Raw genomic sequence first — 12,352 nt, forward strand, 5'->3', positions numbered from 1 at the left:
GAAAGGAACTCTGTACCCTGTTGCTAGGCATCGTAATGCTGTTTATACGTGCCTTTTACTGTTGGCCTTGCTACTAAACTGTAAGTGACAACCTTGTCTCCATTATCCCTAGTGTCTGGCTTCTTCCATTCTGACAGGTAGCAAGCTTTCTGGTATTTAAAGAATAAATGAATGTTAGCTTCTGTCTTAGTCAGGGATTCTATTCCTGCACAAACACCATGACCAAGAAACAAATTGGGGAGGAAAGGATTTATTCAGCTTACTTCTGCATTGCTGTTCATCACCAAAGGAAGTCAGGACTGGAACTCAGGCAGGTCAGGAAGCAGGAGCTGATGCAGAGGCCATAGAGGGATGTTTCTTACTGGCTTGCTTCCCCTGGCTTGCTCAGCCTGCTCTCTTACAGAACCCAAGACCACCAGCCTAGCAACAGCACCACCTGCAATGTGCGGGTCCTCCCCCCTTGATCACTAGTTGAGAAAATACCTTACAGTTGGGTCTCATGGAGGCATTTCCTCAACTGAGGCTCCTTTTCTGTGATAACTCCAGCTTGTGTCAAGTTGACACACAAAACCAGCCAGTACAGCTTCTTCCTAATGAATGGCTTTCTGAACTGTTTAGAAATCCTTATAAGACAGACTGTAGGGACAAAAGGAACGTCAGTAGGAAGAATTAGCAGGCAGGAAGCCTTCAGTAGAACCCAGTACACAAAAGCTGGTTTGTGTAGATTATAACATTTAGATTGTTGTGTTTTGACAGAATTATAGTGAACATTGTTCACAGCACTTCTGAATACCATCCGAAAGTCTTGCGGTTCTTGAATGTGGCTTTTGATGGCTCAGGAGATTCCTTCATTGCTGGGGACCATCAGGGGAACATCTATGTTTTTGACTTGCATGGAAACAGGTAAGCAGATGCTTTCAATATGTCCCTTATTATTTAGGGAGTTCTTGATTGATCGTTGACTATTCCAGTTACTTACCGAGGATTTACGAAGCCCTGCTGAGCTCTTAGAAAGCTGCTTTAAGTGGTTTACAGGGTTGCTGGCAGCTCTGAGTTTTCTTCCTGAGGCCAGGTCTTGTTATGCCCCAGGTTGGCCTCTTGACCCTGCAGTGGTCCTGCCTCAACCTCCCCATTGCAGGAAGCCACCGTTCCTGCCTGCTTGTTTTTTCTTTTCATTACAATTTCTATATTGCACTTCATTTTATGTGTGTCTGTGTGTGTACGCATACACATCAGGCCACAGCTTGCATGTGCAGCTTCCAAGAGTTGATTGCCACCTTCTGCCATATGAGTCCCAAGGGTTGAAATCGTGCCAGTTAGGTGTAGGGGCAAGCCCCTTTACCCACTGAGACAACGTCCCGCCAGACCTGCTTACTTTCTCTTAATTAAGTTTCCATCACCGCTTATTTGTCATTAAGTCCTAGTACTTCATTGGGTGATTTAGAAACTTGATTTCCTCTGGACCTTTTTGTTACAGTGTACTAGATCCAAGAACCACACAGAGTTGGAGTCATCCTCCTTCCTTTCCTATTTGGTCCAGAAGCAATTAAGTAGGATCGATCACTAAGTCTCCATGGTGAGGCCCAGTCATGAGGCAAGGTGGGAAGGGAATGACCAGCAACAGTCAGAGAGTGTCTGCATGGGGCGAGTGCCACTGTTGAGTCGGTTTAGAGAGCCGTGATCAGATTAGAAATATTGGGAAAGTAAGAGTCTGGCTTACCACAGGAGGACTTCAGATAAGGAGACGAAGAAAGCTAGAGTGAACCCTTCGGTTTTAGATTAAAAGTTGGACTTTTCAGCATAAACTGTGGGTTTGCATAGAGAAGAAATAAACAGACATCTATGTGAGGAGGAGCACACTGCACATGCACATCTTTCCTAGTATTGTCCAGTCAGAGAGCCAGGACAGCGTGCCAGGAGCAGTGAACAGACCTTGTGCTCAGTTCTTAGATTCCAAGAACTAATCCTTGATAAAAGAAACCAGAGATCGTTGCAGAAATGGCCAGTTTCATTACAGGGGCAGGCATGCTATGGTATGAACCTGTAACATTTCATAGAAAACTTATCCCTACAATAATAAGATTGTCAGGACACAAAGCCAGCTTGCAGGGGTGCCCACGGAGGAGATATCTGAGCAGTAAATAAGTACTCACAGTGATGAGTTATGCCCTGATGCCAGTCACAACCTCCGCAGTCCTACTATAAGCAGCACTTTAATGTGGACTGGGATGTGGCACAGTCAAAAAATTTTTTCTCCCTACAAAATTCTTTTCTTTATTTTATCATCCAGTGCTGGGGCTTCAAACTCAGGGCTTCACACAGGTAAGCATTCTGCCGCTGAGAAATCCCCAGCCTCATCACAAAATCTTATTATAGAAGAAACAGAATAATGGGTAAAACGAAAAGGCCTGGCACACACTGTATAAACCAAGTGATTAAAGTTAATAGGACCAGTAAAGGTGGATGAACAGTAAAAAAGCGCACAGTTCTATGTGGTTCTTGACAAAGACAGAACCCAGCAGCCAGATGGAGTCATTCATTAGCTAGTAGGGGTGTTCACTAACAAGACTGTCCTGGAACTGTCACAGAGGTCACAGTCGAGAATGTTAGTAAAGGGAGTAGAACCTCCAGATGGAGGGAAACAAGAAACATGGGGAAGGCATGAGTCTGCACCCATCATCCTCCTGTCAGGCTGTGGGACACCTGGCAGGGTGTGGAAGGACTTTGATGATTAGGTCAGGAACATGACCTTGGTAACTTACTCTTGGATAGTCCAAGAGAGGAAGTCACATTTATTTGCTGTCTGTTAGAAACCTGCTAACCATCATTTCTACTCACTAAAAATAGCATTGACCCTGGCTGCCCCACCCTCATTCTTCCTCACCCTCCCTAGCAGTCTCACCTGTAGTTTCTCCTGTTGCTGGACAGCAAGATGCTGTGTGAGGGCTCCCGTTAACAATAGCATGTTTCATCATCCGTGATTCTTAGTGGTTCCTTGCTCCCTTGCTATTTGCCATGCTCCGGCAACTGCTGCAAATGCTTTACAGTTTCTTTGCCTACTTGTGTTGGATACAGATCTTACTCTCACTGCTCAGCCTCCTGACTTATGAGAAAGCAGATGCCAAGCCTCCCTTTCTCTTCCCCCACTGCAGACTCCATTATGCCAGTAAGTTCAAGCCATCTGTAACTTGTCATCTTGTTCCCAAATGGTGGTTCCCTCGTCCTATCCATGCCTTCGTCCTATCCATGCCTTCGGCCTCTCCTGGGCCTTCACACCTGGGTCTTCCCTGCTTGTTTTGTCCATCGGCTCTTTGCTATCTGTACTAGGAGAGGAAAAGTACCCTCCTAAGTTGTGAGCCAGGGTTCTTAAAGCAAAAGACAGATTAACAAGGAGAGAACAGGTTATGACAGAGTGTCTGTGGGTGTTCAGGGAGCCACCAAGTGCCAGATTACTTGCAGCAGAAACAATAAAACCTTAGAGGAGTGGGAGTGAACAGGAAAACGACTTGCTTCTCGAAAGACAATGAGCTGCGGGAAGGTGAACATACATAGAACAGTGGTAGATGTGGTATGTTGATCCCTCTCTGGTGCCTTCCCCAAGATGATAAGGGGCTACTTTTTTTTTTTTTTTTCCTTTTTCTTTTTTTTGGAGCTGGGGACAGAACCCAGGGCCTTGCGTTTGCTAGGCAAGCGCTCTACCACTGAGCTAAATCCCCAACCCCAAGGGGTTACCTTTTAATTGACCTTTGCCCTTTGTGATAGTCAGGGGAGGAGGGACACCCTTGTAAGTTTATTCAGATTTATGTAGACCAGACAGATCAATACTAGAAAAGCATAGAACTTTGTTTGTATAGGTCCCTTGATTGTTTTCAGCTCAAAATAATCCTTAGACCAAAGTGTGTTTTAAGGGTGAACATTAACTAAGCAGTAAGCACAGGGTCCTGACACCAGATATGATTCTTTTTAATTTTATTTATCTAATGTGAGGGCTCTGCTGCATATACATCCACCTGCCCTTAGAAGGCATTAGATTCCCCCTGTAGATGGTTGTGAGCCACCATGTGGTTACTGGGAATTGAACTCAGGACCACTGGAAGAGCAGCCAGTGCTCTTTAACTGCTGAGCCATCTCAGCAGCCTCTCCCCCACCCCCACACTCCTCCCATGGAGCCCCTTCAGTCCTTTCTATGTCCAGCACAAGAGTCTCTTCAGTTTGTTGTATAGTGAAACACTGAATGATTCCATCTCCCCTTCTCCCTCAGGCTTCGAGCTAAAACTCTGCTGTTTCCCCACCTCTCTGACTGTGTCACCCCTTGCTTTGCTGGCTCCCTCCAGTGTCGGCCCCCATACTTGGTGTTGCTCAGACACCTGCCCTGGGATTGCATCCTCCTGTGCTCTTATTTATTTATTACTTATTCCAAGTGCTCTCTTTAATAATCTCATCCCAGCGGAGTCTTGGGCATTATGTGACCTGTCATGTGCGTTCTATTAACTGAGATTTGGCTTCTAGATTACTCTGCTGAGTTCTCCAGTAGCTACTAGCCGCTTACATCTCTTGAGCCTTTAAAAGGTGACCAGATACATTGTAGGTGTAGTGCTAAAATATACACCGAAGACTTAGTATGAAAGGAAAATGGAATATTTGATTAAACATTGAAATAGGATTTGGATATTAAAATTAATTTTATCTTTTTCTTTACTATAACATAGCTCCTAGAAAGTTTAAAATGACATATTTGGCCTGTGTAGTATCTTTTGGACCCCATAGATCTGAATGTTGTATAGGGGCCTTGAACTTAACATCTTTTTTTTTCAGTTCCTTCTTTTTTTTAACTCATACACAACTACTTGTCCTCTGGCTTGCTGAAGCAGTAAGTCAGACGACACTTGCCACAGTAATGCCTGTCAGAGTGGCTACGCATGACAACTCCCGCACCACACTCATCAGAAGGACATTTCTGACGAAGTCGGCTGGTTTTGCCATTTTCATCCCTTATAGTATTTCAGCACCGCCAACTTGACCTTCTTCCTCCTATGCTTACTCTTCTTGGGGGTGGGGTAAGACTTCTGCCTTTTCTGATCACCACCACGACGTCTTAGCACGAGATGGAACGTGGACTCCTGTTGAATGTTGTAGTCAGACAAAGTACGGCCATCTTCCAGCCGCTTACCAGCAAAGACCAGCCTCTGCTGACCAGGAGGAACACCTTCCTCATCCTGGATCTTGGCCTACACATTTTCTATAGTGTCCGAGGGTTCAGCCTCGAGTGTGATGGTCTTTCCTGTAAGGGTCTTCACAAAAATCTGCGTTGTGTCGGCTGCTCCACCCATGATGGCGGATCGGAAAGGAGAACTTAACATCCTTTTTTTTTTTTTAAGATTTTTTTTATTTATTATATATAAGTACATTGTAGCTGTCTTCAGACACCCCAGAAGAGGGCATCAGATCTCATTACAGATGGTTGTGAGCCACCATGTGGTTGCTGGGATTTGAACTCAGGACCTCTGGAAGAGCAGTCAGTGCTCTTAACCGCTGAGCCATCTCTCCACCCAGAACTTAACATCTTTAAGATAAGATTTAAGATTCCCTATCCTCAAGCTTGTGCCCTTTCTCCTAAGCACAGAAGCTTAATGTTTTGTAAATGAAAATGTAGTTACATGTCAAGCTTTCTTAAGAACTCCCCACACATTTTATCACAACAAACTCTTAAGCTTCCTAGCCTTTTTTTTTTTAACATACAATTTTCATTGATTATTTGGACATTTCACATAACGTACCCCAATCACATTTAGTTCCCAGTCCTCCCAAGTTCACCCCCCAGCCCTGTTAGGCCTCTTACTCTGATCATCATTTAACACTGGAGAAACTCCTATTCTTTCTCTTGCCCTGTGTTTAAGGCATGCCGGGTCTCTCTGGGCTTAACACAGCCCGTCCTGCACACCTCATGTGTACCTGTAGCTCTGGGCAAGGGCTTCTCTAGTAGCTTTCACAACAACCACCTTTTCCTCTCTGTCCCTCCATCTGTCAGTTGTCTTGGCTTCCAGAAGCATCTTCCCAAAAGACATGGGCAGTTGTAATTCTGCTATGCTGAATAACAGAAACTTAACAGTGGCTTCCCAATTAACAAATTATTAATAAAAATTAACAAAAACTTAACAGTGTCTTCCCAGTTGAGGAAGTGAATCCAGCCCCTTAGCATGACTCCTGAGAGGTTATCGTAGTCCTGACATTTTGCCCGTGGTAGAAATGCTCTCATTAGTCACAGGGGGTCTCTTAGACCTTCTGTCTGATTTTGGCCCACGATTATCTAGGTCTCTTTTTCACCTCTGAGAACTTCACCACTGTAAAGTTGATGATCACTGGTAGACTTTCTGATACTAATGCAGCTGTTTCTTAATAGGTTTAATCTTGTTCAGCGAACAGCACAAGCGTGCACAGCTCTGGCCTTTAATCTTCGTAGGAAGTCTGAGTTCCTTGTGGCATTAGCTGATTATTCTATTAAATGTTTTGATACAGGTAAGAAGTCCTCCTGTTTGTCTTCTGAAGCAGACTAAAATATAGCCCAGCAGACTGCAAGGCCCTCCCCAGTCTATAAGTCTCAGGAGCAGTCTGTTCAAGACTGCTCACAGAACTTATGAAAGCATTGGACCTGTGACTGACTGCAGCCTTAATATAGTGTGTGTGTGTGTGTGTGTGTGTGTGTGTGTGTGTGTGTGTGTGTATACATAAATACATACATACATACATACATACATACATATATATGAGCCAGCCAATGAGAGAGTTGCATAGGGTCTGGGAGACTTATAGAAGGGTGCTCCTATGTCTTGAGTGGTGAATCCCTCCCGCATACATGCTGAGATGCTGGTTATTGCTGAGGTAGAAGCGTCTCTCAAGCTTTCATGTCAAGTTTGATTGAGGCTGTAGCGTGCAGATAGTTAATTGAATTACTGCTTTTGTGTACACTGTAACATCACTCACCCCATTAGCACCAGAGTTGAAGTATTGTCTAAAGTCCTCCTGCCATCATGATGTTAGTCTGTTAGCATTGCTGGTCCTGCTGGTGAGACCAGTCCCCGTTTTGAGTCCCTATAGAAGCCATTTGTTTGTAGCTAAGGAACAACTGAATAGTAAAGATATTCCTACCATGCGGGAAACCCCAGGAATTAAAGATTTCTTTCCCTGAGTGCAAATATGGCACCTCTCTTTCAAGGCCAAATTCCATACTCTGCAGGTGTTGCTGTAAAATTATAAAAGTCAGCTGTCTTTTACCCCCACTAGATCCAGTACCCCAGTGCCCCAAGGTATCTGGTAGACATCTTCATCTCAATCAGCAAAGCCTCTCACCCGCTTTGCTCCGTCCCATATCACACTGCTGATGGCCTCTCTCTGAGCCTGGCAACAATCTCTCTACCCATCCAGTTCCTGAGGCAGGCTGCCACCATGCCAGACATATACATCCCAATTCCGTGGCGGCCCAGTGTCTCCACCACCACACACTCTTGAATTCAATTAAATCTCCACATGAAAGAACACACAACCCAATAACCTCTGACCCAATTGATAAGATATAATTGCCCACCTAGACATACAAAGCCCTGTACACATCCATCCCTTAAGAACATTCATAACAACGTGTAAATGTGCAGAGAGGAATCTTAACATCCGCCTCCATGTTCTCTCCACAGCTTCTCCTCTTCCCTCAAACTTTTTCTCCCGCCCATCCTTCCTTCTCGTCCAATGACAGTCCTCGTTCTGTCTTGTACCTGCCTTCACCTGTATGACATCCTACATGTAGGTATTCTAAATTCAAACAAAAAAACACCACATATTTCATACTATATTACATATATTCTTTAAGTTGACATTCGGGAGAGCTATAGTTTAAACCTCTTACTCTTCACTCACAAGTGAAAAGGAAAAAAAAAACTAATTGTATTTTTTGTTACTAAATAATTGATAGTATGTAATATTCAGAAAGATATAAATATGGTTAACATTAATAATAGTGACAATAGATAATTATATTGTATTTATTCTTTTCCGAGGACTATTTCCTGACCTTAAGTACTAATTGATTTTCATCCTAACTCACTGAGATGGATATTGTTACCACCATTTTACAGATGAGGTAACTAAGGCAGTGAAATAATTTACCAGGGTTCCACATTTATATAAAGCAAAGCAAAGCAGCCAGAATTCAGCTTGGAATCTGTATCCTGCACTCTCCCTGCAAATAAGCAGAAATAGTTATTTTTTCTTTAGTAGTGCCTAGAAACCCAGTCAACCCTGCTGGGACAAAAACTCTTTAAAACATTAAGTCTGTCTATGCCTACAACTAGCTTCCTTGGACGACACCATTTTGTTCTGTCTGAGCTCCATATTTTAATAGCCTACTCTCACTGAATGCACACTCCATTAAGATCCTTAAATGCCAACTTCCTATTCACCTCTTTCTTTCTATTTGTGGCCATTTCCTGCTTCCTCACAGCATCTATTAGTAGCTGTTTGAGCGGCTACTCCCTACAGTGCAACACTACCTCACAATAGCAAGACTTCTGCAAGGTGGCAAGTCTCCCTGACTGTTTCATCTTCGGCCGGCTGGCCTACTTCCTGATAGCACTTAAAACTTGGAATTGACCAGGAAGTCTCTGCGATTGAGTCTCCTCGGAATGACAGAGAAGCTACTACACCCATCGTACTTCAACAGTGTGGCTGCCTGAACAAGACCCGAGCAGTGATGCCCCACGCCCTGCTGTCCCGGAAGGAAGCAGTCTCATAGGCTCCACCCATAGACAAAGAGCTGCAGCATAGATAGCCAGCTCTTAATTCTCTATTCAACATCAGGGAAAAAAGAATCGTGCTTCATGAAACAGGAGCTTTTTTTCCCACCATAAGCTGAGAGGACAGCATAATGAATTGAAAAGTAGTGCTTTAGATGTAGTTTAAGAAAAGCAACAGTGTTACCCTCCCTCTTTTGCTGAGGGTCAGGAAGGAATGCGGAGTAGTGGCAGACATTAGGCTAGTATTTGGAAGCTGCCATTCCCTGAGGAACTTTGCTTTGTCTTCACTCCCAATCTGACCGTTTTGTGCTTTCTTTCTCTCCTCACTTCTATCTGTCTAGAAGAATTTGGATCACCAAAGTGATGTAATAGAGACAACTTAGAAACATTCACACATGCATGAAGATAAAAGTCCCGTTCTGTTACCCAGTGCTAATCACCATGAATAGTTTGGGTATTTTCTCTACCGTTCTGTTTTCTCTATTTACACAGACAGGCACATGACTACCTCAAAGTCAAAACCTTTACTTATTTGTTTGTTTACTTATTTAGACAGTTTTGCTGTGCGGCCTCTGGCCTGGAATTGACTGTGTAGCCCAGGCTTCAAACTCAGAACCTTTCTGCTTTAGCCTGCCATGCATGTGCTAGGATTAGAGACCCATACCACCTGCCCCAAATTCCATTTTAATATTTAGTATATGGCTTTCTTTATCTTTTGAAATAAAAAAAAATAAAGTATGGTCAGAGCTGGCCTCATATTTACTATGTTGCCCAAGATGATTTTAAGCTTATAGTGATCTCCCTGCCTCAGCCTCCCAAGTGCGAGTCATGATGCCTGGCAGTATCAGTTCTTTAAATCAGATTTATCCTTCTTCCTGACATGCTAAGGCTGTTCTTTGCATCTTACCACGTGACTTGGCACAGCACCCGGCTGCTTGGGTAGCTGAACCAGGACCCCTGGAGCCAGAAGCTTAGTGCATAGATGCTGTTTCTCCATTACTGACAGCTTTTGAACTTTCTCCTTTCTCCATTGCCGTTTTTTAAGGTTAAGCCCCTAGTTCTTGTCTGGATTGTTACAACAATGTAAATTAGTCCCGTCTAATCACTTCCCCTCGTCCAGTGTATGAACCACATCCTCAAACTACCCCTTGTGAAACAGAGGCCTAGCTATACCACTCTGCAACATAAAACTGTCACACGTGGTAATACCCAAGCCCTAGTGCCCCACTGAGGCTGTCCTTAGGCTCTCAGTAGGCCTCGCCTGACCTTCACATGGTTGTATGTTACCGACTCTCCCCGTGGTAAATGTTAGCCACCTTTGCTGATGATCAAGCAGACGCCACAATGACCCCTTTATGTCCAGTAGCTGAATCAGTCCAGGCATGGTGTATATAGTGTTTTGTGTATCGGTGAGTGATGGTTTACAATTTCACTGTTACCACAGTCTCTAAGGAGCTGGTCAGCTGGATGAGAGGACATGAATCGTCTGTGTGTTCCATTTCTGTGCACACATCTGGGAGATACGCTATCACGACTTCCTCTGATACAGCTCAGCTCTGGGACTTGGATACCTTCCAGAGGAAAAGGAAGCTGAACGTCTGCCAGTCCGTGGGGATCCAGAAGGTCAGCGCCCTGGCTTGTGCTTCTCCCCCCGGTGCCCTGGGCACAGGATTCAGAGAAGTACACTAGCCATGAATTGTTGAAGCTTCAGTAGCTGAGTTCCCACAGCACAACACAGGCGAAGTAGTTGGGATTAAGTGTTGCTTACGGCTATGCTCAGAACACTGAGACTTTTAAATTACTATAGCTGGGAAATGCTTACTGCTGTAACCACAGACTTTAAGATGTCTTGGCTTAACATTAAAACATCTAAAACATTTAAGATGTTTTCCAGTTTTGCTATGAACAACTTTAAACATGCAGTAGATCTATAAGAACTTCTTAGTAAACATGGGTTCTTGTCATCTACGTGTTACTCTACTGTGAATTTGATACATGTTACTATAAAGTAAGTTTAAATGCAAGCAACATTGTACTTAGGTACTTAGCCTGCATTTAGTGGATCATGGTTGAAGTATTTGTTAATAGAATAATTTACATCAAAGTGCCTACACGTCACTAGGTGAGTGTGGCAGATGCATACACTTGTGACCTATGTGAGGTGATCCTTACTCTTGCCTGAGAAATTTTCATCATACCCCTTTCCTTTTCTTTTTCTTCTCTTACTTTCTTTTTTTGGCAAAGGAGATGAAAATGCGCTTTTTATTGTGGATTCATTTTTTTCTAACATGTAAAGCATATTAAAGGTGAGTCTATATTGAAGCCCGCTTACATAGGAATGAGCAAAGCTGACTGTACAACACTGTGTCACTGAACTAATCCAGGAACTTTCCAGTAATTGGGTTCAGAACTATCTGATCTTAACCAAAAATTAACCAAAAAAAGTCTTGTGACTTTTGCTGGTAGCAATGGCCACTTGCTTCTTTTTTCTTTTCTTTTTTTTTCTTTTTTCTTTTTTTCAGAGCTGGGGACTGAACCCAGGACCTTGTGCGCCACTTGCTTCTTAAACTTAGAGAAAAAGATAACGTGAGAATAAAATCTCGTGGTGAAACCAATTTTTAAAAAATGTTTTTCATTAATTCTTTAAGAATCTCTTAAATGCAAACAACATATTTTGATCACAAGTACCCCTTCTACTCCCCCTAACACCTCCAAGTTTCACTCTACACCACCAAACCTCAACTTCATGTCCTCTTAAAGAAATCAAAATGCTATTTGCATTCATATGGAAGCATAAATGACCTTCGGTAACCCTAAGCAAAAGAACAGTATGAAGCCATACTTTTTAAATGAGTAAATTGACCAAAAAAGATAAAAAGTAACATACATCCAACTAAGCATCCAGAGGGAAACCAACAGAAAGCAGGCAGTCAATCAGTGTGCATCAAGTGATCGCCATTAACACTTATGAGGGACTGCCAACACATGAACTGAAGGTTAGACGGAGGATGGCGTGCTCAAAAGCAAACTAGCGTTCATTTTTGCTGTACTAGATAAATAGCATGCAGAAATACACCAGAAAGTCTACTTGGACATAGCCAGCAATGTAAGAGTAGCTTTTACTCACCTGATTTAATGGTCATCTCAGAGGCCTACTGCTGAATACACTCACCCATTCTAGCTCTTTCCGAACACTGGCCAGCAGGCCTGAACTCTCCAAGCTGTCTCATCCAAACTGGCTTTACTCAGCTTTGACTAAATTGCTCTGCTTGGCTTCAAACAAACTCTAGCAATTTCTTTCTGATCTTCTGTCTCCTTCTCATTCTCTGGTCTGTTCTGTCTTTATCCACAACCTGTCTGCTCTCCTGAGGGTTGGGAGTATCCTGTCTCTGACTCATTCTGTCAAGCCTTTCTCTGATTCATCCCTTTGTCTGCCCCTCTATTTGACACCAGTTTCAAACCTGGCTGCTTCCTTCTTCAAACTAACCTTAGCGCCATTGTTTGGTATTACAGGTGTGTACTGAGGGTGTGTCTGTATTTTCAGCAGAGGGATTTAAGGTACGTGGCTG

The 12,352-nt window shown here is 43.4% G+C and overlaps 1 protein-coding gene and 1 pseudogene across 2 annotated transcripts in view; one reads left to right on the forward strand and one right to left on the reverse strand.

Annotated features, from left to right (window-relative positions):
• Positions 1–12,352, forward strand: part of Tbc1d31 (TBC1 domain family member 31) — a 59,880-nt gene that overhangs the window by 3,633 nt on the left and 43,895 nt on the right. The window contains exons 2-4 of one of the 2 annotated variants that reach the window (XM_032915637.1): positions 757–903; positions 6,401–6,516; positions 10,228–10,406. In XM_032915637.1, the coding sequence (XP_032771528.1) occupies positions 757–903; positions 6,401–6,516; positions 10,228–10,406 (442 nt within the window). Of the gene's footprint in view, positions 1–756; positions 904–6,400; positions 6,517–10,227; positions 10,407–12,352 lie in introns of those variants that run through there. The other variant, XM_032915644.1, reaches the window with a different exon arrangement.
• Positions 4,844–5,330, reverse strand: LOC116885638 (annotated as a pseudogene).

The sequence above is a fragment of the Rattus rattus genome, chromosome 1 (genome assembly GCF_011064425.1).
Source record: "Rattus rattus isolate New Zealand chromosome 1, Rrattus_CSIRO_v1, whole genome shotgun sequence".
Lineage (NCBI taxonomy): Eukaryota > Metazoa > Chordata > Mammalia > Rodentia > Muridae > Rattus > Rattus rattus.